General features: G+C 41.3%; 1 protein-coding gene across 3 annotated transcripts in view; it reads left to right on the forward strand.

Moving 5' to 3' along the window:
• Positions 1-25695, forward strand: part of LOC143171989 (spindlin-Z) — a 75493-nt gene extending 49798 nt beyond the window's left edge. For all 3 annotated transcript variants that reach the window (XM_076361188.1, XM_076361190.1, XM_076361189.1), the window contains exons 3-6: positions 5620-5668; positions 18574-18827; positions 19808-20041; positions 21954-25695. In XM_076361188.1, the coding sequence (XP_076217303.1) occupies positions 5620-5668; positions 18574-18827; positions 19808-20041; positions 21954-22153 (737 nt within the window). In that variant the 3' untranslated portion in view covers positions 22154-25695. The remainder of the gene's footprint in view (positions 1-5619; positions 5669-18573; positions 18828-19807; positions 20042-21953) is intronic.
• The last annotated feature ends 342 nt before the right edge of the window (positions 25696-26037 follow it).

A 26037-nucleotide genomic window follows, 5' to 3' on the forward strand; every position in this document is an offset into this window, starting at 1 on the left:
AAAAAGGGAGAGAAAAAGCTATCAAAAGCACGACTAGGTCAAGTGACAAGGAGCTGGAATTAGAAATCCAAATCAGTAGTAAAGACTTAAATGTGGTGGCTTCTTTGAAAAAGCTAGTTTTCCTCTGTCCTGTCTGCCTGCCTACAAAGGAAAGGCTTTTATTTGCTGTAAAGTAGGTTTAAAAGAGAAAAATACATTTGACTAAAATATCCAGGTTTTTGAAGTCTGCCTCTACTGGGAAACAGACTTAATAGTTCCATCTTGAGAAATAAAGGATAACACCGAAGATGGAAAAACAAAGGAAAGCCAAACCTGTTTATGATTTTTCTCACAACAGTAGAGTGTGTGTCTGCAGCCTCAATGATTTTGTTAAAATATAGAGCAGCTTTCCAGGATATAGTTTCAGTAGATTAGCCAGCTGCTTTGTGCTTGACATTATGCCTGTGCTTCTAATTAGTGCATGGTTCTCCCCAATATAGGTGAATCCCGATTTTTTTCATTAACATAATCTAATATAATTGTCTGTAAGATAAGTTGTGATTACCCTTGTTGTGTTTACATTTATATTTCATCTTTTTGAGTCTAGTGATCACTTGTTTTATGCTGTAGAAGTGTAAGACATGGTCCTTTACAGTCCTCCTGTTGTCCCACAAGCAGGGTCCGGTACCCGGTGTGCAATAAACCAATCTTACACACAGAGCCGAGATATTTATTTAGCTCATGTTTGCGCAAAGATGGGTGCTAGGTGGTAATTCCACAAAGCTAGCACACCACACAAAAGAACTACAGCGTATTTATATTGTTACATGACTAGTAAAAGCCCGCCCAAGTTCATGCTCATTGGTTAGTTGTGTTCAAATTAGCCTCGCTTGCTATGTAAATTAGCACGCATGCTCCTTGCAGGTATGGGGGGGCAAGTCTTTCCAGTCTTGAATTGAGTCAGTGGTCGCGATTTCCCCCTGCCGCCTTTACCTTTCCCCTAGTTACCGCAGTTTCTTGCTGACTTCTTGTTTCTTTGGCAATCATCTAGCCTCTGACGCCTTCTAGGGCAGGATGTTCCCCTTCTATCAGTCTTCTAGTTCTTCTTGAAGGGCATAGTCGTTGTAAGGCATGCATTGTTTATACAAGGTAATCAGGCTAGTACAATTGAAGACTACAGTCTAGGTATTAGCCCAAACATGTGGCTACAAGTAAACTCCTGTTACAATTTCAGAGCATGTGAAGTGCTACACAGTTTAAGCTGAGATGTGTTTTAAAGGAGTTTGCATTTCCTTGAGACATTAATGTATTCACGCAATACAAAATACAAATGTTTATTATGGCCAATAGGCTTGTAGTCAGTACTAGGATGATTTTGTCAAAATCATAGAATATTGGGGGTTGGAAGGGACCTTTAAAGGTCATCTAGTTCCAGCCCCCCTACCATGGGCAGGGACATCTTTTACTAGATCAGGTTGCTCAAAGTAATTTCCAATTTGACCTTGAACAATTCCAGTGATGGGACATCCAGAAATTCTCTGGACAACCTGTTCCAGTGTCTCAGCACCCTCATAGTAAAGAATTTCTTCCTTATATCCAATCTAAACCTACCCTCTTTTAGTTTAAAACCATTGCCCCTTGTCCTGTCACTACAGGCCCTGGTAAAAAGTCTGTCCCCATCTTTCTTATAAGCCCCCTTTAAGTATTGAAAGGCCGCAATGAGGTCTCCCCGGAGCCTTCTCTTCTCCAGGCTAAACAACCCCTACTCTCTCAGCCTTTCTTCATAGGAGAGGTGTTCCAGCCTTCTGATCATTTTTGTGGCCATCCTCTGGACCCACTCCAATACGTCCATGTCTTTCTTGTGCTGGGATCTTCATGTACCTTGTTATCGTTTCTTCTTGTAAGTAGGCTATATTCACATTATTCATCTAAATGCCATAACTTTGTATTAAACTGGGCAGTACCTTAAGCTACCAACACAAGAAACTGAGCAGTACTCAGTTTGCTTAGTTGGCTTTTGTTTAGAGCTAGGTACATGAACAAGCAAGTTCTTGAAATCAGTCAGGAACTGTCAAGCTCATTTTCACCTGACAGCATAAAAGGGTAGTCTCCTCTCAAACTCTTAGTTCAGTGTTGTTGTAAATATTTGTTAGTTTGGTACATGTCGTTTCATGCATGGAGATTGTGTATGGATAGCCGAGAAATTTTGGACGTAAGTGAATTTGAGAGAAAAGACATCTGGCTGTAGAGATTGACTCCTATCAAAAATAAGAGGTGCCTAAGGTGAGCAGTTACTGAACAGGGCAAACACTCATTCTCAGTAGCGAGCATAGCTTCTCCTTTGTGGTTTTTGCAGCTTCTGTAATAAGTTGCTAAGCCACTATCCATTGTATTTGAGAAGTCGTGGCAGTCTGGTGAAGTTCCCACTGACTGGAAAAGGGGAAACATAACCCCCATTTTTAAAAAGGGAAAAAAGGAAGACCCGGGGAACTACAGGCCAGTCAGTCTCACCTCTGTGCCTGGGAAGATCGCAGAAAAGATCCTCCTGGAAGCTATGCTAAGGCACATGGAGGACAGGGAGGTGATTCGAGACAGCCAGCATGGCTTCACCAAGGGCAAGTCCTGCCTGACTAACCTAGCGGCCTTCTATGATGGAGTGACTACATCAGTGGACACGGGAAGGGCTACAGATGTCGTCTATCTGGACCTCTGTAAGGCCTTTGACACGGGCCCCCACAACATCCTTCTCTCTAAACTGGAGAGGTATGGATTTGATGGGTGGACTGTCCGGTAAAGGGTGAGGAACTGGTTAGATGGTCGCATCCAGAGGGTAGTGGTCAATGGCTCAATGTCCAGATGGAGATCGGTGACGAGTGGAGTCCCGCAGGGGTCCATATTGGGACTGGTACTGTTTAATATCTTCATCAATGACATAGACAGTGGGGTCGAGTGCACCCTCAGCAAGTTTGCAGAGGACACCAAGCTGAGTGGTGCAGTTGACACGCCAGAGGGACGGGATGCCATCCAGAGGGACCTGGACAAGCTGGAGAAGTGGGCCCGTGTGAACCTCATGAGGTTTAACAAGGCCAAGTGCAAGGTCCTGCACCTGGGTCAGGGCAACCCCTGGTATCAATACAGGCTGGGGGATGAAGGGATTGAGAGCAGCCCTGCTGAGAAGGACTTGGGGGTTCTGGTGGATGAAAAGCTGGACATGAGCCAGCAATGTGTGCTCGCAGCCCAGAAGGCCAATCGTATCCTGGGCTGCATCAAAAGAAGCGTGGCCAGCAGGTCGAGGGAGGTGATTCTGCCCCTCTGCTCTGGTGAGACCCCACCTGGAGTACTGCGTCCATCTCTGGAGCCCTCAGCATAAGAAAGACATGGACCAGTTGGAGCGGGTGGAGAGGAGGGCCACAAAAATGATCAGGGGGCTGGAACACCTCTCCTATGAGGAAAGGCTGAGAGAGTTGGGGTTGTTCAGCCTAGAGAAGAGAAGACTTCGGGGAGACCTTATTGCAGCCTATCAGTACTTAAAGGGGGCTTATAAAAAAAATGGCGGCAAACTTTTTAGCAGGGCCATTTGCAACAGGACAAGGGGGAATGGCTTTAAACTAAAGGGGGGTAGATTTAGACTAGATATAAGGAAGAAATTGTTTACGCTGAGGGTGGTGAAGCACTGGAACAGGTTGCCCAGAGAGGTGGTGGATGCCCCATCCCTGGAAACATTCAAGGTCAGGTTGGACAGGGCTCTGAGCAACCTGATCTAGTTGAAGATGTCCCTGCCCATGGCAGGGGGGTTGGACTAGATGACCTTTAGAGGTCCCTTCCAACCCAAACTATTCTATGATTCTATGATCTTCCTTCTGTGTACCTGTAGAGTTCCTTTTGTTTTGGAAGGCTAAATGCGTTGTACTGTATAATAATATTCAGAGTCTCTGAGCAGAGGACAGAAAACGAGTTTTGTACTGAACCACCCTGCTGAATATATGGGTATTTTTTCTGTAGCGTTTTAACTACTTGAGCTGATTTAGTTAAATCTTACTTTGTCTCATCAACTAGTAATGGAAAACATGAGATCTGTGTGTTCATGTTCTTTTACTTTGTGAGAACAGATTTCTTTTTTTTAAGAAGTATGTTTTTAAACCTTTTTCCTCGTATAACTAAGGGGTGGCTAATGATATGATGAGAATGCTTATTTAGTGGTTGCAGTCAAGTCCCAAAGTCTTTTGGGTTTCTATTCAGACTTTTTTGTGATATCTTTTATTTTAATTTCTAGCTGATCGTTTTTCATATAAACATGTTCAAAGGGAAGTTCTATTTACTTGGTCTTTTAATAGTAAAAAATTGTAAATAGGATCTTTACTGTAGCTATTTGCATGGAGGGCCTCATTTTCAAAAACTTAAAATTCCAGCTGTTGTTAAAACTGGAGATGCATCTTTCCATGGATTCAGTACAAGCTTGAGTGTTGGAAACAAGATGTATGTAGTCTTATTTTAATTCTGCCATTTCTGTCACTTGATATATGTCCTCTTTATTTCTCCATCTGAAAAGCCAAAGATTAAAATATTTATGAAAACTTTTAAGGTTAATTGCACTTTCAGTGCATAACTCTTGTGTGACAGTACTGCTATTATGAAAATTAATTTTCAAAATACATATGCCAAAGCTATGTTTGGAACATGCACATAATGTTAAAGAATTTGTTTGGATCTGTAGAGAAACCTCAATTAAGTATTTCTCTGTAGGTGTGATTTTAAACATCCATAGATGAAATTCTGAACATGTTTCTACAGATACATGAGGGGTTTTTTTATTGATAACATACATGTGTCCGACACTCTCTCACTGGGTTCTTTTAGATATTCCATATGTAGAGGGTTTAATGTTTAATACCAACTTTAGTTTTCTGAAGTTATTTGACATTACATGGGACTTTGATTTAGCAGAATGATACAGCAATTTACTTAAATCACAGTACAAGTACAAGTTACATTTAGCAGAGTATAGCAGTTGCAATATACAGTCGAATCACAATACAGATGTGATTCTCATTACTGGTCTCCATCACGATGCTGGGCATCCCCAGTCATTGGGAAGGAATATGTGGGTTGAAACCGGCTCAAGCCTGTTGCTCTCTTCAAAGTTCTTTCTGTTAGTTGTACAGTTTTTATACTGTATATGCTATACTGAATCTTTATACTCGGTTTTGGCTCTATACTGAGTTTTTATACTCAGTTTGGCTGAGCCACGTATACACCCACCCATTCTGGCCTCGCTAACTCAGGAAGATATGTATATTATTATTAACTCAAGGGCAGTTACACAGCCATTTGATTCCCTCGACTGTTGTAGCCATTTATCTAGAACAAAGACTACCTCCCATCTCCTTTGTGTTGAGATAAGTTCAGCTTTTTGTAACAGTTGTCATCGGTCGCTCCCTACTTCTTCACTTAGTTTCATGAGTACATAGTCCTTGCCTGTCTCCTCAGAGCCTTCTTCCATTGTAGGAGCTCATTGATCAGTCACAACATGAAGTGTTTAAATTTTTTTACTTTAAAAAGAGAACTTTTCTGTAAGATACCTTTTTGACATTGTGTATAAACACATTTTCTTGTTCAATAATTCCATCATTTATATTGTAGGTCATGCAGGAGTCTCTGCGAGCATGATGAAGAAAAGAACTTCCCACAAGTAAGTTGCTAATATCTTTCCTATAGTTCTCAATAACTGGAAGTACTGTTCTAGAAATGTATCTGTATTGTTCCAGTCATTTTGCTCTTGAAAATCATGTGGAGTAGTATTCAGACAGTGTATGTGTGTAGAGTCAGACTTTAATTCTTTTGGGAGGACAATGGGAAAGAATACACCATTGGTAGAGTTCTAAACATTATTTTGAATGTTACTCTGATAGAAATTATCCTGTCAATACAATTCTGTAATTTACTCTATAATTCAGAGGCAAGAGGTTGCAAACCAGGAATTGGGCACATGTACTCTAGGATTCATTACAGCTTTAGTTTTTGAAAAGGATTTTTCACTTTTTTTTTTTTTAATAAAGAACATACTGAAGTACTTCTATAAGGTGGCTGCTATTTGTGTGAAGGATACTTGCTTATCCTATGCATTCATGGCATGTATTATTCTCTCTACTACATTTTGAAATAGTAGCAGCTAAATGCTGCTATGAGTAAATGTGAGAAGATAGAGGTAATAGCTTAGACATGATTGACCTTAGTGTCTAACAGCTAGATGTTGCATCTGGCTGCATCTCTGGTGGGTGAACTCTAAAATAAGCTGGGGAAAGGTGAAATTTATTAAAATGCTACTAGTTATATTTTGAGTATGAAGTCCTATAGTGGTGATATACAACACGCATCAATTCAAAGCAATTTCTCTGTCAGAAATATCTTCTGTGACTAACATTTGAATTAGTATTAACTGTTTCCCAGACACAATACCTGATGTAAAACTACTCTAATTCCTTCCACCAACTCTTCACTATTCAGTCTTGTCTATCTCCTTACAAGGCAAAGATAAACATTTATTTGTCTAGAGACAGGTAGAGTTAAAACTTAATTTCTCTTGTTCTTTTTCAACCGCTCAGAGAAAGGAGTGTATGATGGGAAGACTATCAGAGGTGGGTTGCCTTTTGTACTTGAGGGTGGCTAGATTTGTCTTTTATTGTTGTGTTGATATACACTTATTTAAATACCTAAATAGGTTGTATATTTTTTAGCATAAAGGCTTTTATGGGGCATATTAAGTCATGATCCGAATTCACATGATTTTGAGGCATTTAACTGAAGCGCCCAACTGAGTTTTATGTTAATTTAGCCTGGTTTAATTGTTTAAGAATTGTTTGGTAAAAGATTTATTTTGTACCAAACCAAGATGACTTTGTGTGCTGCTCACTGACTTGTCTGAGAATGACAGAGACTAGTATAGAGTTGTTTTTATTTTATATTCATTACTTACATTTTTGAAATTAACAGTAAGTAGTGCTGTAGACATGTTTATAGTAAACAAGTGGGATATGAATCACTATTTAAAAATGTATGCTGATACTACTATGAGCTGTTACAGCAGACCATGAATTAGTAATGCATACTTTGTCATTGATTTACTTATGATGACTTTTACATTCCTCATTTAAAGAAAAAGAGGAACAAGTCTACTGGCACTTGAAGGCTATAGGGGAGATTCTAAACTAGGTTCAGAAGTTCATGGTGGAGGGAAGAGCCAACAGGATGGAACAGGGCATCATCCAGTAACTGAGGAAGTGATAAAATGAGCTGTGTGGATTAGTCTTCTGAACTCTTCTAAGCTAAAATGGTAGTTAACCATTGACCCTTTTGGAAGGGGGTCCCATGGTTATAGGTCAACTGCAAAAGGGCAGTTTTTCTGAGTGCTCTGTCAGTGTCAATGGGTAGTGATCATCTCTCTGAATATGAAGCTGACCCTATTTGTGTCAGATTAGTAAGCAGTCGCTTGGCTCTCATCCTTTCCACCCTTGGTGTGTAAGGAAAGAGTGCACAAAACAGTGTAAGTATAAAATCTTCCTTATGCTCTCCAGGTTTCTCATAGTTGGCAGTTCAAGGACTTTGAGGTGGAGGTTGTATCTGCAGTTTAATTACCACTGTACTTATCCCTTGTGAATTTCTGATCACACTTTAAACTAACTTCTTGTTGTGGGTTATATTTGGCTATGGGCCAAACTCCCACCCACCCACTCACTCCCCCTCCTCAGTGGGACAGGGGGAGAAAATAGGATGAGAAAGCTCACGGGTCAAGATAAAGACAGGGAGATTGCTTACCAGTTACTGTCACAGGCAAAACAGGCTTGACTTGGGGAAAATTAATTTATTGCCAATTAAAATAGATTCAGGTGGTAAGAAACAGGAAGACAAACATTAAAACAACACTTTTCCTCCCTCCTTTCCCATGCTCAACTTCACTCTTTCACTCCAGACTCCTCTACCACCCACCACCCCCAGGGTGGTACAGGGGAAATTGGGGAAGGGAGTTTACAGTCCGTACATAATGGTTGCTCTCTACCGCTCTTTCCCTCTTGTACTTACTTTCCCCCTGCTCTGGCATGGCTTCTCTACAGGCCACAGTTCTTGTCAGGAAAAACTGCTCCAGCATGGGCTCTTCCAGGGGAGACAGTCCTGTCAGGAAAACTCTGCTCTGGTATGGGTTCTCCATGGGCCACAGTTCCTTCAGGAAATATCTAACTGCTCCAGCATGGGTCCTACACAGGCTGCAGCGTGGATATCTGCTCTAGCACCATGGAATACCTCCTTTTCTGAACTTGGTGTTCCCTCTACTGTTTCTCACACCTTTTTTTTTTTCCACTTTTTTTTTTCTCTTCCTTCTCTGCCTGTCCAGTGGGGTTTTTTTGCCCTTTCTTAAATATGTTTTCACAAAGGTGCCACCAACTTCGCTGATTGGCTCAACTTTGGCCTGCAGTGGGGCCATTGCTGAGCCAGCTGGAACCAGCTGTGTCTGGCACAGGGCAGCCCCTGACTTATTCTCATTGAGGCCACCCCTGCAGGTGTCATCGTGTGTATGTGTGTCCGCTACCAAAACCTTGCTATGTATATCCAATACACTTGTAATCCTAGGAAAATTAATTTCACAACTGAATAATGGCTTTTGAAGTAGTACAGAAAGTACTTCAAAACTTCTGTCTCTAGTAATGTGCCTTATAGTCTGAATATTGAGAAAAAATAGTTTATAACAATTCTCTGATCATACGATCCCCTGTTAGTGACAGTCTGTAGTAAGATCAAAATTCTAATTTGGGCCCTATTTTTAATAACTTTTCTACGTGGCACCATGAAATATAGAAATTGTACTGACCATTGCTACTCTGCTTCATTCGTACTATTTTCTAAATTTCTTTGAACTTTCCATGATCTGGTTCTGCTAATAAAACTTTTTCATGTAACAAGATTTTACTTATCAGCTTAATGCCTTCAAGATAAATACTCAGTCACCAAGGCGAGCAGCTCCGGTGCCGGCACAATCCACAGCGGAGCTCTCAACTGCAGTGTACAAGGGGGTTTCCTGAACCGGGGAAACCTCAGGGGGAGCCGAGAGACCCACCAGGAGCCCGCAGCTCGAGCAAGAGTGGCTGACGAGACTTGGGTGGGGCCAGGAGCAATGGCAAGAGATTTAAACGCGGTGTAACCAAAACTAGCACTCAGTCGCCGAGGTGAGCAGCTCCAGTCCTGGCACGATCCGCAGCAGAGTGCTATAGCACGGTGTACAGAGGGGTTTCCTGAACCGGAGGAACCTCAGGGGGAGCTGCGAGAGCTGCCCGGAGCCGGAGCCTGCAGCTCACGTGACAGCAGCTGAGACCTGGGCAGGGCCAGGAGCAACAGTGGCCAAGCCCCCCCACACGTATGAAAGAAGCCCCTAGGGAGCACTGCAACCAGGGCGGGCAAACAGGGCATGGCGTGTCAGCCAGGGCCTGGCGCAGCAGTTTGCGTGGCAGTTCGCCCGGAAGGGCGTGCAGGAAGGGCGCTGTAGCTCTGCCAGCTCGACCAGGGAGCAATGGTATCCACCTGGCAGAAGGCTATGTCCTCTCTAAACTCTGCACCCGCCGCAACTGATGCAGCTTCCCAGACAGAGCTCGGATGGGAACACGCTGCCACCCAGGTGTCAGGCTACAGGGTGTGCCCTACTCTTATGCCAGTACCGGATGGTATTAGTGAGCACACCTGTGGGAGGTGCACCCAGGTAGAGGAACTCCTCAGCTTAGTGGCAGAGCTCCGGGAGGAGGTGAGTAGGTTGAGGAGTATCGGGGAGTCCAAGAGAGAGAGATAGACTACTGGAATCGTACCCTACCTTCCCTGGGACAGACCTGTCAGGCAGACAGGACACGTGATATGGAGGATTCCCTATCCTTTCTCCACCTGGCTGAATGTGGTGACTTAAGGGATAGGGGGCAATGGCGACAAGTTCTGGCCCGGTGCAGCAGGCGCGTCTCCTCCATGACTACCCCACCTTCCCAGGTACCCTTACGTTTTAGGTATGAGGCTCTGCAAGTGGAACCGAACAATGACGAGGACGATGGTTCATCTAGCTTGGAAGTGTCGCCAAGGTTAAGTCGGTCTATGCCCTGTGTCAAAACTGCTTCCATAAAGAAAAAAACCCAAGTTACTGTCATAGGAGACTCTCTTCTGCGGGGAACAGAAGGCCCAATTTGCTGACTGGACCCACTTCTTAGGAAAGTCTGCTGCCTCCCTGGGGCCAGGGTTAAAGATGTGAAGAGAAAACTTCCTACCCTGGTGCAGCCCTCGGATTATTATCCGTTATTGCTTTTTCAGGTAGGCAGCGGTGAAGTTGCAATAAGAAGTCCAAGGGCAATCAAGAGGGACTTCAGGGCCTTGGGACGACTGGTTAAGGGATCAGGAGCACGACTAGTGTTCTCCTCTATCCTTCCAGTTGCAGGGAATGACGAGGGAAGAAACGGGAAGAGCCAGTAGGTCAATAACTGGCTCTGAGCCTGGTGTCACCAGCAGAATTTTGGGTTTTTTGATCATGGGTCGGTCTACGTGACACCAGGCCTGCTGGCGACAGACAGGGTACACCTGTCTCAAAGGGGGAAAAGGATCTTTGCACAGGAGTTAGCAGGGCTCATTGAAAGAGCTTTAAACTAGATTTGAAGGGGGGAAAGGGATAAAACCAGGCTCGCTAAAGATAAGCCTGGGGGCGGCAGGACAGTGTTTGAGGGACGGTGTGCTAGCGAGGTCCTTCAGTCTGCTCCACTATGTGCTGAGTACACTGGAGCACATTTGAAATGTCCCTGTACTAATGCGTGCAGCACCCTAGCTATCTCAGTGGAGGCAGGGGATGGAGATCCATGCGGCAGCAAAGATGCAAGGGTTGTTGATGTGTTAGAAACCACGGAAGCGCCTGAGAACAGTCACATAGGAATTAGGGCTTCTCCCCCAAAAAAGGTGGTGGGATCAATAGCCCAACTGAAGTGCATCTACACCAATGCACGCAGCATGGGCAACAAACAGGAGGAGTTGGAAGCCATTGTGCAGCTGGAAAACTATGATATAGTTGCCATCACGGAAACATGGTGGGATGACTTGCACAACTGGAGTGCTGCAATGGATGGCTACAAACTCTTCAGAAGGGATAGGCAAGGAAGGAGAGGCGGTGGGGTAGCCCTGTATGTTAGGGAGTGTTTTGACTGTCTAGAGCTTGACGATGGTGATGAAAGGGTCGAGTGTTTATGGGTAAGAGTCAGGGGGAAGGCCAGCAAGGCAGATATCATGGTGGGAGTCTGTTATAGACCACCCAACCAGGATGAAGAGGCAGATGAAATATTCTATAAGCAGCTGGGAGAAGTCTCACAATTGCTAGCCCTTGTTCTCGTGGGGGACTTCAACTTCCCGGACGTCTGCAGGAAATACAACACGGCACAGAGGAAGCAGTCTAGGAGGTTCCTGGAGTGTGTGGAAGCTAACTTCCTGACACGGTTGGTGAGCAAGCCAATTAGGGAAGGCGCCCCGCTGGACCTGTTGTTTGCAAGCAGAGAAGGACTTGTGGGTGATGTGATGGTTGGAGGCCGTCTTGGGCATAGCGATCATGAAATGATAGAGGTTTCGATTCTCAGAGAAGTAAGGAGGGGGGTTAGCAGAACTGCTACCTTGGACTTCCGGAGGGCAGACTTTGGCCTGTTTAGGGGCCTGGTTGACAGAGTCCCTTGGGAGGCAGTCCTGAAGGGCAAAGGAGTCCAGGAGGGCTGGACATTCTTCAGGAAGGAAATCCTAAAGGCGCAGGAGCAGGCTGTCCCTATGTGCTGAAAGACGAGCCGATGGGGAAGAAGACCGGCCTGGCTGAACAGAGAGCTTTGGCTGGAACTCAGGAAAAAAAGGAGAGTTTATGACCTTTGGAAGAAGGGGCAGGCAACTCGGGAGGACTACAAGGATGTTGTGAGGTTATGCAGGGAGGAAATTAGAAGGGCCAAAGCCCAACTAGAACTTAATCTGGCTACTGTGGTAAAAGACAATAAAAAATGTTTCTATAAATACATTCACAACAAAAGGAGGGCTAAGGAGAATCTCCATCCTTTATTGGATGCGGGGGGAAACGTAGTGACAAAGGTTGAGGAAAAGGCTGAGGTGCTTAATGCCTTCTTTGCCTCACTCTTTAACAGTCAGACCAGTTATCCTCAGGGTATTCAGCCCCCCGAGCTGGAAGACAGGGACGGGGAGCAGAATGAAGCCCCCATAATCCAAGGGGAAATGGTTAGCGACCTGCTACACCACTTAGACGCACACAAGTCTATGGGGCCGGATGGGATCCACCCAAGGGTACTGAGGGAGCTGGCGGAAGTGCTCGCCAAGCCACTTTCAATCATTTATCAGCAGTCCTGGCTAACCGGGGAGGTCCCAGTCGACTGGAGGTTAGCAAATGTGACGCCCATCTACAAGAAGGGCCGGAAGGAGGATCCGGGGAACCACAGGCCGGTCAGTCTGACCTCGGTGCCGGGGAAGGTCATGGAACAGACCACCTTGAGTGCCATCACACGGCACGTACAGGCCAACCAGGTGATCAGGCCCAGTCAGCATGGGCTTATGAAAGGCAGGTCCCGCTTGCCTAACCTGACCTCCTTCTATGACAAGATGACCCGCTTAGTGGATGAGGGAAAGGCTGTGGATGTTGTTTACCTGGACTTTAGTAAAGCCTTTGACACCGTTTCCCACAGCATTCTCCTGGAGAAACTGGCTGCTCGTGGCTTGGATGGGCGTACTCGTTGCTGGGTAAAAAACTGGCTGGATGGCCGGGGCCCAGAGAGTTGTGGTGAATGGAGTTAAATCCAGTTGGCGGCCGGTCACGAGCAGTGTTCCCCAGGGCTCAGTATTTGGGCCAGTTCTGCTTAATGTCCTTATCAATGATCTGGATGAGGGGACCGAGTGCACCCTCAGGAAGTTTGCAGACGACACCAAGTTGGGCGGGAGCGTTGATCTGCTTGAGGGTAGGAAGGCTCTGCAGAGGGACCTGGACAGGCTGGATCGATGGGCCGAGGCCAACTGTATGGGATTCAGCAAGGCTAAGTGCCAGGTCCTGCACTTGGGTCACAACAACCCCATGCAGCGCTACAGGCTTGGGGAAGAGTGGCTTGAAAGCTGCCCGGCGGAAAAGGACCTTGAGTTGTTGGTCGACAGCCGGCTGAACATGAGCCAGCAGTGTGGCCAAGAAGGCCAATGGCATCCTGGCCTGTATCAGAAATAGTGTGGCCAGCAGGAGTAGGGAAGTGATTGTCCCCCCGTACTCGGCACTGGTGAGGCCGCACCTCGAATGCTGTGTTCAGTTTTGGGCCCCTCGCTACAAGACAGACATTGAGGTGCTGGAGCGTGTCCAGAGAAGGGCAACAAAGCTGGTGAAGGGTCTTGAGAGCAAGTCTTATGAGGAGCGGCTGAGGGAACTGGGGTTGTTTAGTCTGGAGAAAAGGAGGCTGAGGGGAGACCTCATCGCTCTCTACAACTACCTGAAAGGAGGTTGTAGTGAGGTGGGTGTCGGTCTCTTCTCCCAAGTAGCAAGTGATAGGACAAGAGGAAACAGCCTCAAGTTGTGCCAGGGGAGGTTTAGACTGGATATTAGGAAAAAATTCTTCACTGAAAGGGTTATCAAGCATTGGAACAGGCTGCCCAGGGAAGTGGTTGAGTCATCCCTGGAGGTATATCGTGGATGGAGTGAGAGTGCACTTCACTCATAAGAGAGAAGCAACAGTACACTTTATTGTTAGAAAACAGTGAGTTAAAGTGTGAGTTAACAAAGTTCAATGGTAAATGCGACAGTGATTTAACAAGATTCGATGGCAAGGTACACTTGATTATTTACTGCGTAGAGGACAGGGTCAGACAAAACTGTCAGGGAGACCCTCCCGTTGAGTCATGAGGTTCAGAAAGGACCCCCTTGCTTTCTAAACTCCTTCTCAGAGAGGAGTCTAGGTGCGGCTGGATCCAATCCTAGTCCCAGACTTGGTCAACGGTTTATGTCTAAAGGATTATATATGCGCAATCAATCCTTTATATCGCTTAGCTAAGATTTCAAAGTTGAGCATGCTATTAGTCACTTACCGAGGATCTGTTGTGGCAAGGAATCTCTCAGCCTCGAGGAGTAACCTTGAGAGGCGTCCCTACTCAAGGGGAGATCCCGCCGTGCATCCCGCTGCCGTGCAGGAGAGCTCAACGGGCCCTGGGCTGTCCACTATTTATAGAGTAAGATGATTGACATACAGTCATATTTGCATATCAGCAAGATGTTTGGGTCACTGCTCCAGGCAGCCCTTGGCTACTGCGTTGCCATCCATCCCCAAAGTCCAGCATAAGCTGGATGCAGCCACAACAACCCCCACTGGTGGTCGTTGCTTACGCAGGGGAGGGGGGAGCACACCGCCACAAGGTATTTAAAAGACGTGTAGATGTGGCACTTAGGGACGTGGTTTAGTGGTGGACTTGGCAGTGTTAGGTTTATGGTTGGACTCGATGATCTTAAAGGTCTTTTCCAACCTGAATGATTCTGTGATTTCTATGAAATAAGAGGATCTGAAACTTACTGCAATTGAAGGGCCATTTACAATGAGGGCATAACTGATGCATCAAGAACTATTTTTAGGACTTGGTGTTATCTGGTTTCCCTGGCTCTGTGTGTTTTATATATGTAGGGAAATTGAAATATTGAATGTCTAGGGGATTGAAATGTTATCCCAGTCTTTAAGAACAAAACTTTGTGGAATTTTAAAGATAATTCTAATAAAACAGAAGGGAAACATTTTGAGCTTTCTGATTATAGCATCTCAAAATGTTATGTACATATGTGTTACTTGGCTTATCACAGAAACAACATACTATTGAGATAAAAAGAGGTTTGAGAATGTTACTATTATCTTATTATTACACACCCATTTTTTATATTATCACACCCCTTTTGAAAAAGGGTAAAAAGGAGGACCCTGTGAACTACCAACCAGTCATCCTCACCTCCGTGCCCGGTAAGATCATGGAACAGATCCTCCTGGAAGACATGTCGAAACATATGGAAGGCAGGGAGGTGATTCGAGACAGCCAACATGGCTTCACCAAGGGCAAATCGTGCCTGACTAATCTACTGGCCTTCTACGATGGAGGGACTGCATCAGTGGACAAGGGAAGAGCAACTGATGTCATCTATCTGGACTTCTGTAAGGCCTTTGATACAGTCCAGAATGTTGTGGGGGACTGTAAATTGGAGAGAGATTGGTTTGACAGACGGACTGTTAGATGGATAAGGAATTGGCTAATGGCTGCATTCAAAGTCAACGGCTCAATGTCCAAGTGGAAACCAGTAAGGAGTGGCGTCCCTCAAGGGTCCGTACTGGGTTGGTACTGTTCAATATCTTCATCAATGACATAGACAGTGGGATTAAGTGCATCCTCGGCAAGTTTGCAGATGACACCAAGCTGAGTGGTGCAGTTGACACGCCTGAGGGATGGGATGCCATCCAGAGGGACCTGGACAAGCTGGAGAAGTGGGCCCGTGTGAACCTCACGAGGTTTAACAAGGCCAAGTGCAAGGTCCTGCACCTGGGTCAGGGCAACCCCTGGTATCAATACAGGCTGGGGGATGAAGGGATTGAGAGCAGCCCTGCCGAGAAGGACTTGGGGGTACTGGTGGATGAAAAGCTGGACATGAGCCAGCAATGTGCGCTCACAGCCCAGAAGGCCAATCGTATCCTGGGCTGCATCAAAAGAAGCGTGGCCAGCAGGTCGAGGGAGGTGATTCTGCCCCTCTGCTCTGGTGAGACCCCACCTGGAGTACTGTGTTCAGCTCTGGAGCCCTCAGCATAAGAAAGACATGGACCAGTTGGAGCGGGTGGAGAGGAGGGTCACAAAAATGATCAGGGGGCTGGAACACCTCTCCTATGAAGAAAGGCTGAGAGAGTTGGGATTATTCAGCCTGGAGAAGTGAAGGCTCCGTGGAGACCTTATTGTGGCTTTTAAATTTATAAAGTGGGCTTATAAGAAAGCTGGAGAGGGACTTTTTACTAGGGCCATTTGCAACAGGACAAGGGGTAACGGTTTTAAACTGGAAGAGGGTAGATTTAGACTAGATATAAGGAAGAAATTCTTTACTATGAGGGTGGTGAGACACTGGAACAGGTTGCCCGGAGAAGTTGTGGATGCCCCATCGTTGGAAGTGTTCATGGTCAGGTTGGATGGGACTTTGAGCAACCTGATCTAGTGAAAGATGTCCCTGCCCACGGTAGGGGGGCTGGAACTAGATGATCTTTAAAATCTGACCATTCTACAATTCTGTTATTTGTAGTCAGTTAGAAATCTATGTTTTCTTTCTTATTACATGTTCAGATGCAAGCAAAAATAGTTCTTCTTTGGCAATTTATTTGTTTGACAATCATATTTCTTGCTATACGAACCACTACAAATGAGAATGAGTGGCTGTCCAATAGTACAGCCTTCAGACAAAGAAAAACTTGAACTGCAAGTATACCTAGCTGCTGCTTGATTTGTAACTGCATTCATAATGCTTTTTGCTCTCTCCAAGGCGTTTTAGAAGGTAGTTACCAATTTAACTTAATTATGTAGTCTTTTTCCATCATATTTTTTTGAAATTACTGAAGCTTTTCACTTAATTGTGCAAATTTAAATGTTATGATTATGCTTTATAGGCAGAAAATAAAATTGACTGTGTGGTTAAACATGAACAGCATTATTTTACCTTTTTCAACTTTAACTTTTTAGCTTCAGTAGCAGTTGGTTTTATTCTGTGAGGATGCTTTAAAATGGAATTAAGATTCATTAAAGCTAAATAAATTAATTGCATGCAAAACAAACTCATTTTCATTGTGCCCAACAACCAGATCTCTCATCTCATTTCTTCATAATAAAATATTGCTGAAACTATTATAATTTTAAAAAAAAAGTAAGATTTGAGCAAGAACTAGTATTTGAACATGTGTTCAAGTTTCTGTGGAAAATTAGAACCGACTTTGCAGGGAAGTGCCTCTTAACTGGAAGAGGTTAGCATTTCTTTAATACTCCTAACTTTGACAACACAGATTATGAATGCAGACTGACCTCCTTGATAAGGTTAAATCATCACAAAAGTTAAATTTGACAAAAGATACTGTGGAACTCTGCTAAGATTTTCATGGAGAATGAAAGTCTGGAGGTGGGACAAGCTGCTGAAGGAATTGTGCATCTTGTTTTTAATAGAGTTATGATTCCATCTTCAGCATTACTAATTTTATATACTGTTTTTATTATTCTTTAAGACTAATTATGAGACTTTACTGATATGATTGCTCTTTGTGTCTTTTGGATCTTTGTCATACATGGGCTGCTCTGTGAGCTTTCATTGTTCTTGGAGACATTTCTCTTTGGTCACTGTCACTAATTAAGGATGGATGTTTTCTGCAACTGATTTTTCTTTTTTTTAGATGTTGTTTTTAAGCATGCTAGTGTATATTTTATTGCCATTTAAATGAAGTGTACTATAACTGGTAGCTAATCCAGAAATTTATTTTGGAATTAGCTAACGTTAGTGAGAATTTTAATCAGGCAACCCTCTAAATATCATTTTAGGAATGAATATGCATATTGTAGCGTGCTAAAATAAAGATAATATACATTTATCACCAATGTACTGTTGTAATGTTCATATGTTTCTTCACTTGTATTCACAACTGTCAGTTACTGTCTGGTTGGGGTTTTTTAACTGAATAGAATAAAACTTGTGTAACACTGTTTTAGTAGGTTGAAACTGTCAAATAGCTTACATGACTGTTTATCAGAGCAACTGATATTCACCGTAAGGAATCTTTCCGTGCAAGTTGGATTAAAAAACTGAGGAAGTGTAAAAAGTATATTTAATCTATTATCTGCTTTAAAGAGCATCCCTTCTATTGCTGTGACCTTTGCATATCATTTTTCTTGTGTTGTACTAAAAAGGAATGTTAGAAGAATATTGTCGCTACCATGTGTCTTTAAAAACACTTGAAGTCAAAGATACCTGTAAGTGCAGAGGAAAGCGAAATATCCTTCAGGTGACAACACAGGTTAGGGAAAACAAATGCTTTGAAGAATTTTAGTCAACCACCACTAATGTTTCCACTGACTTCTTCCTCCTGGGGTAAGGGAATTATGTTTACTGTTCTGCAGAGAGCAACAAGTAGCAAAAGTATAATACTGTTAGGTAACAGTGCTCTTTGAGACTCGATTTAGGGTTTTAACAAGCAAGTTTTACTTTTGATGTTCAGTGTAGCAATGGCTAAAATAGTTCTTTTGGCTTAAGCAAACTAGTTTTAGAAACTACTATTATGAAAGCAACCTTATACAAAATGTTGAAAGTATTCCACTACTTTTCAGTGTGTTTTTTTTTTCTTCTTCCAGTACAATGTAACATGTTTTATACCCTAATTTGAATAAGGTGCACTAAGCTGTACGTGTTAGAATTTAATGTATCTTTATTAATATATAATAATATATTGCCTTCTTAAAGCATACAGCTCTTGTCCAGAGTAGAATTTTGAGTATGTACTTGTTTAATTTTATGTTTGTATCTGTGTACAGAAAGCATAGAAACAATGTTGGACCAAGCAAACCTATTTCTCAGCCACGAAGAAACATTGTAGGCTGCAGAATACAGCATGGCTGGAAAGAAGGGAGTGGACCTGTAACACAATGGAAGGGCACAGTTCTTGATCAAGTTCCTGTAAATCCCTCTCTCTATCTTATAAAGTATGATGGATTTGATTGTGTGTATGGACTAGAACTGCACAAAGATGAAAGAGTTTCAGCACTTGAAGTCCTTCCAGACAGAGTTGGTAAGAGGTTTTTTCGTATATGCGCATGTGTTGTCAGAACATTTAAATTTTATTAAATTAAATTACTTTTCATCACATGGCAGATAATCTAAATGCTCTGTTTAATTTTTCTTGATTTCACAAAGATTTGATGATACCAGAGAGCATAGTACTGTCTTTTTGTCTTTAAATGGTATGCAGTAAATTCTGTATTGTTTCTTGTTTAGAGTCTTATCCCTAACAAGCTTATGTACATGTAACATTGATATTTCTATTAAAATTTAAACTCTGAGCCAGTTGAGAAATGTCCTGGCTATGTTGTCTTGTGTGTGTTTGACAGTAATTATGTGTTTGGGTTTTTTTCATGTATTTTCCCTAGGTATTAATACAAATGGAGGGAAAAAAGCATTTTCTAAGTGAAATGACTAGTAACAAGGCTTTATTGGTTTTCATAATTAGGACTGAATTGTTAAAGTGCAGGTTTTTCCAAACTGTAAAGTTCAAAGTTTACCCTAGTAATTACTTATTTCTAAATGGAATAAGTTCTTGTTTTTCATGACTGCAAAGAGATCAGTAGCAGTCTCTAGAATGGGATTCGGGGGAACCAAACCAAACACCTTCATTAATAAATTCATACAGCTGCTCTGTGATTTAACTTCTCTTACTCCCCTCCCCCCACAATACAAATATTTAAAATACAGACACTGTTCTTTGCTGTGGCCTATATTGGTCTCCCTTTACCTTGCATTATGATAGTTTGATTAATTGGGCGGGTGTACAATGATGGAAAATGTCAATAAGAGTGTTAACATGTTAAAATAATTCTTCAAGTTCTGCAGTTCTTTGGTCTTCAACTCTCTGGAATGGACAGTATTTGTTTTGTATGTGATTTGACTATCTTTCAAACAAATTTATTCATTAATTTGGATAAAGATTATTTTTTACAAAGACTTATTTCTGTACTTTTGAATGGACATACTTATGAACTGCTACCATTTCAGCTTCATCTCGAATTAGCGATGCCCACCTGGCAGACACGATGATTGGCAAAGCTGTGGAACATATGTTTGAGACAGAGGATGGCTCAAAAGATGAATGGAGGGGGATGGTCTTGGCTCGAGCTCCTATTATGAACACATGGTTTTATATTACCTACGAGAAAGATCCTGTCTTGTACATGTACCAACTCTTAGATGACTATAAAGAAGGTGACCTTCGCATTATGCCTGATTCCAGTAAGTAGGCCAGTTACTTTTTTCTTCTGGAAAGTGGCATCTCTCTTTGTATTATTGTTTGGCTTATGGCATATGTATGGAAAAGAGAGTTGACAAACAAGGATCTTTTTAAGTATCAAAACTAACAAAGGTTACAGTACAACAGAAAATACATCTGTATTAAACAACTTCTGAGACATTTTACTTGAATCAGTGGTGAAATATGCAATAAATACTGGAAAATCCTTTTCCGTAATAATTTCTAATTCTGATAAAGATATACATACTATTGTGGAAGAGATTACACTTAGATTTTTTTTTTTTTTTAACAGAAACTGACAAATTAGAAGCCTTCCACTGTTATTTTCTTATAGAAGTGTCACAAATCAAGAGCCAGCTCAAGGAGCTGTATTTCTGAAGCAGTTCTTATAAGAATAATGTTTTGGGGCTAACTAAAATAGTCAGATTAATTTAGTTTGGGTAGGCATCTTCAGTTTGGAAAGCTTTTGAATAGTTTCTTGGAGGAAAGAAGCACTAATCTTTTGAAAACTCATTTTCTCTCACATGTTTAAACACATAAACAGGAAAAAATTTTCAGTAGGTTAGGAGGGATATTTTTTCTTCCTTTCTTGAAGTGAAAGTTATTGGGTTTTTTCCTATAAATATAGAAGGATTTTCACAAAATCAGTATTGTTCAAGAGATTTGGATAGCTAGTACAAAAAAAGAGGAAAAGTTTGTCAAGAATATTGTACTCTCATTTCTCTCCTGCACCTCAAAAGCACTTCTTTGACAGAGAGGCAATTTTGGATTTAAAGTAAATTATTAATTAGATAACTAGTGTTTGGCTATGCACTACATAAATATTATTTAAAATTCATTCATTGAGTTTCTGAGACTGTCTTCCTTCAGATCTAGCAGTGATAACAAGTAGTCTGATGGCTGAGTAAACAAGTGGCACTTATTTGCATAACCTCTGTAGTAATCCTATGTTTTTAGATTTTTTTCCAGCCTTACAAAAAGCAACATATCTGTGGCTTGAAGAGAGTGAGCCACAAATGTTAATGGAAAAAGTGACCTTCCTATTCCTAAAGAAACAAATAAAGCAAGCTCTTTCAGAGTTGGCACCTCCAAATACCTTGCAATTCCTTTTTAAGTTCTGCTTTGCTTTCTTCCATCTTAGAAAAATAAGCTAAAAGGCTTATGCTTTCCATATTTAAGAATTAAGTTTTTAATGTGCTCTTTTTTTCCTGAGACTATCTACTACTTATCTCTGTTTCTAAGACACTCTGAATTATGAGCTACCTTCCCTAAATCTGGATCTTTTACAGACAATGTGAATTGTGTCCTTAAGGATTCTTCTGGGTAGATTTTGCTAGAAAAGCAAATAATATAGTTAGACTTCTCAACAGTATCCATTCTAGTGTGAAATCAAAAGCCCCTTTTAACAGCATTATTGATTAAGGAGGTTACACTTAGCTTGGAAGATGTGGTTTTGTTGCAATGGCATGTTTGCATTGACATTTTGGATAAAGCGTGTGGGGAAGAGGGAGTTCTAGCACACCTGCCTTTCTGTTAAAGAGACTCAGTGCCTTGTTCTGCCAGGGGCTTAAATTCAATTATCTACAAACATGTTCTGTAATTGGTGTGTAAACCTTCATGTCAAAAGATTTACTTTTCTAACCAATTGAAGTGCTATTTTTTACTTCATAAAATTGAAGACGGTATTACCTAAAAAAAAAAAATTCTGTGACTGTACTTTCTAGAAGCATGGCAATAGTTAGGTGCTTGTCTGAACAACTCAACTTGTTTTAGACATACTCTGCATTTTAAACTTGTGATTGTTTCTTAACTTTTAAAGAAGGCTCTGCAGTTTTGTATATTGGAAAAAATCTATAAATGTCTATCAAAGTACATTGTATTTTTATATTACAGATGATTCACCTCCTGCAGAACGGGAACCAGGTGAAGTTGTGGACAGCCTGGTAGGCAAACAAGTGGAATATGCCAAAGAAGATGGCTCAAAACGGACTGGCATGGTCATTCATCAAGTTGAAGCCAAACCATCTGTCTATTTCATCAAGTTTGATGATGATTTCCATATTTATGTCTACGATTTGGTGAAGACATCCTAGACATCATCATGAACTTCTGCCAAATTTGTGGAACTATTAAATGTAAAATTTGTAGACACAAAGACTTGACTGTTTTTCAGTTAAATGAAAGCTTAAATGTCCCTGCGAACCCACAATCTCTGCCAGCAAAACTGTTTTGTTCTGAATAATACAAATTTATGTGAACGTGACACATTTTGCGTAAGAGAACTCCTTTTCTTGAAGGAAGTCAATATATTTGGGTGGGAGGGAGTTAAAAGCAAATAACAGCTGCAAATTCAAGCTGTGTGAAGTCAATCTAGTATTGTAATCTAGATTTTTTCATAGATTTTAACTTTTTCTTCAACCTTGCACTCACCTGTTCAACTGCCACATGCAAGTGTAGTTTGCTATTTTCGATATGCCTTCTTTTGTAACATTAAATTTAATTTTTTGGCTACTGGCAGTCCTTGTTTTCTGGGTTGGGACAGAGGTGACTCTTCTGAAAGGTTTAAACAGTTTGTGCAGCAGTAAGGAGCGCCTAACCCGAGTAACATCAATCTACTGTGTTTCTACACTTTATTTCAAATTAAGCTTTTTAAGAGCTTGCAGTACATGGAAATACTTGTGCATTTTTACTAGTCACAGGGCAGTAGGATATCAAGTGTTTGACTTACGCACCTTTCAGTGAAAAGGCTTTAAACTATAAAAATATATTTAATCTGTATAACCAGTTAATTAGAAAATGCAGGTTAAGGGCCTGTGTTTACAAGTTGTAGGAACCAGTAAAATACACACAACAAAGCTGCCTTTAATCCTAAATGTTGTACTCTGTTTTGTTATACACATTTCTTAGCAGAACCCAAGTGCTTGGTGTGCCACAAGTTTAACAGTATATATGCTACTTAAGAAGACTTTAGACTACGGCATTGGCAATCAGTAGTCTCTCATTTAATATCAGAACCTAGCAACCTGGATGTTTGTGTGTGGACTTAGAAACCTAATAGTAGTTAATCTTTTACGCAGTAAATACAATCTTATGGGGGTGGGGGGTCCTTTTACACTGAAGACCTCCTCTAGAGAAGGAGAAGCATTTGTTGCCTTCTGCTCAGTCTGCTGTATTCCTTTGCTTTGTTTTGTTTTGGTTTTTGCTATTGTTTTTAACCATTTTGGTTCAAGAAGGCATCTTCTCAATGTATTCTTTTTCTGGCTTTTCCACATAAGGAGTGTCCAGACAAATCTACAGTTTAAACCTGTTGTTGCCTTTTGTGGTGTCCTTGCTTTGAGGTATGCTGTTAACATGAATTTCATTCTATGAACACTAGAGTTCTGCATGCCAGTGGTGTACTATCTAATGGGAGCTATAGACAGTCTCAGTGGTTCAGTCATCTGCATTAGATTGTGGATGTAAATAGCAGCCCACAACAGCAGAATCCTTTCACAGTTTTAATCTTGCAAGATAGTTGTAAATCAAGGTTAGGGTATTTGTTGTTTTTTAAGTGTAGCAACTTTTAAAAGCATCAGAATTGTAACAAGGATCAGCACAGCAACAAAATTGTCATGTTAAAGCTCTACAAGCTTCAAAGCACTGCTTCACAGAAATACAGTATGTGAAGAATGTGAATATAGTCAACACTATTGATGGAAAGAAGGAATGCATAGATATCCAACCTTATGCTGTTAGTGGAAGGATGCAGGAGAGGTACTGTTAATCAGAGATCAGAGGTCTGACCTCTGTTGTGGGTATTCTTGATATCAAAGACTCAGTGGTTTAAGCCCCTTTCTGTCCATTTTTTTTGGCCTGATTTCATATTTTAGCCTTAAGGCTTGTGCCTCATTATGCTGTTAAATTGTAATACTGTATAAATATGGTATCTTAATTCTTTGTCCCTTGCTACTATATTGCATTATGTCCTGTATTTCATCATGGGCAACCAAAGGCAGGCTATTGTCTTTCAGTTCACAGCTGCTCAATCCAGTCTTTAAGCACTAAGTACCTGAGTCAGTAAATTTTCATTGTGTTTTGAACAAAGTGAGCAGATTTGCAACACAGTGCTTTCATCCTGCAGATCTGTTATGTGCTTTCTATTGACTCTTAAGAGTCCTGCATGTAAATCTCAAAGCTGAGCCTGGCTCCATGAGCCCAAGTTGATATTTGTGGCACAAGAATGAGTGTATTGATTACACACAAAATACATGAATAACTTAGTACAATGAATTTTGGGCTTTACATCTAAGGAATACAAGGTTTGTTTTGAAATATTTGAGGTTTAGGTCTACTGGAACATTTTTAGCATTAGGCTTGCATTTGTGGGTTTTATGCAAGCCACTCTAATACACCGCGTATTTTGCTAATTAGAATATAATCTATACACTGTCAAATTTTATGGTTGTTTTTAGATGTCCCTGTTGTCTGTTGCATGGGTTTTTTCTTTTCATCTTTTTTCTTAAGGTTTGGGGGGGGGTGTTTTTGGTTTTGTGGTTGGTTTTTTTAATAGCTTAAACCACCTTTTTGAGACGAGACTAATTCCACTCCCTGCCATCTGCTTTGGGCTTTGTTTTAGGCTCATGTTTCAGATCTGCATGCAGTGCTTGCATTACCCTAGTAACTACATGTTGGTCCCTTGTTCTAGGGGTTCAACATTACTTTCCAAATTTATCATAGGGCTTGTGATGGCACAAGCCATGGATCTTTGTATAAAAGTTACTGGCCTCTCTCATTTACCTGCTGTAGTATTGTTGTATATTGTGTGTGTGCATGATGTCAGGCTGCCATGTAAAACTTTTAAAAAGGAAAAAAAAAAAACTTAAATGCAGACCATCCTTTTTTGCATGCTTAGAAGGTTAGAACGTTCAATGTAACAAACTGAAGTTGCATGTTATAATGTTTAGGTTTGGGTTTTGTTCTGTTTTTATTTTGTGTTCAGTTTTTTGTGAATTTGCTTATTGTGCTGTTTGAATGGTTGTTAGTAGGATTAAATGCACTGGTGAGGCGAACATAGTGCCAACGGAAGGTAATTTTCCAGTTGTATGTGTCATACAGCATTTGAAGGGACCATGTATTCTGTTCAAGAATAAATAAAATCACAATCGATAAGTAAAACACTACATTTTTTTCTTTTGAGTGCCAAACCCTAAACTAAGTTGGACTACATAAAGACTGAAATACTTTGTGGAAAATCCTATTTATTGCAATAGGTATAAGCCTTCTTTAAATGAATTATTTAAAAATGGAGGCTTTATCTTCAGATAGAATAGATTACAGTTGCTTCAGGGAAAAAGAGTTATGGTAAAAGCAGTTTCTGGTTCCTTGAAAATGCTGTGCTTTTTGTATTTTACATCATTAGTGCAATTTGGATGGTTCTTGGTATGTGTATAGTTCAAAGGTCTTCGTGTTCACATTTTAAAATTAGGTAATGACTTCATCTTTAGAGCTCGGTTTCATTATTTTTATTTTATTTCTCTGCATTTAGAAGTATGAACACTTTAAATCTGTTACTTAATTCTGTAAGTAATTTTTATAATTATGATGTAACTCTATCCTTAAAACATTTAAAATAAATCCTTTATGTGCAACTCATGACTGTAAATTTTATTCTCATGAGCAAAATGTAGTGATGTGACTTCAGACTGTGAAGAAGCAGTTTCTTCAGTATTTTAATTAAATACTTAAGGACTTAATTAAATAAATAAGGACTTAGTATTTTGAAGTTGAGCCATGTATGCTGGTATAGTACTTTCCCCTATGAAATAAGTTTGCTTGCTAAGTCAAATCTTTTTTTTTTTTTTCCTCCAAATAAGTACAAATGTTGATAAGATGGAATTTGACTGAGGTAAAGCATAATGCTTAAATTGTATTTCACCAAAAGCAGAAAAAGCAGAAAAATTCCTCCTCGGGGGTTTATGCAAGTCTGTGAGGGAGCCTC

Source organism: Aptenodytes patagonicus, chromosome W, assembly GCF_965638725.1.
Source record: "Aptenodytes patagonicus chromosome W, bAptPat1.pri.cur, whole genome shotgun sequence".
Lineage (NCBI taxonomy): Eukaryota > Metazoa > Chordata > Aves > Sphenisciformes > Spheniscidae > Aptenodytes > Aptenodytes patagonicus.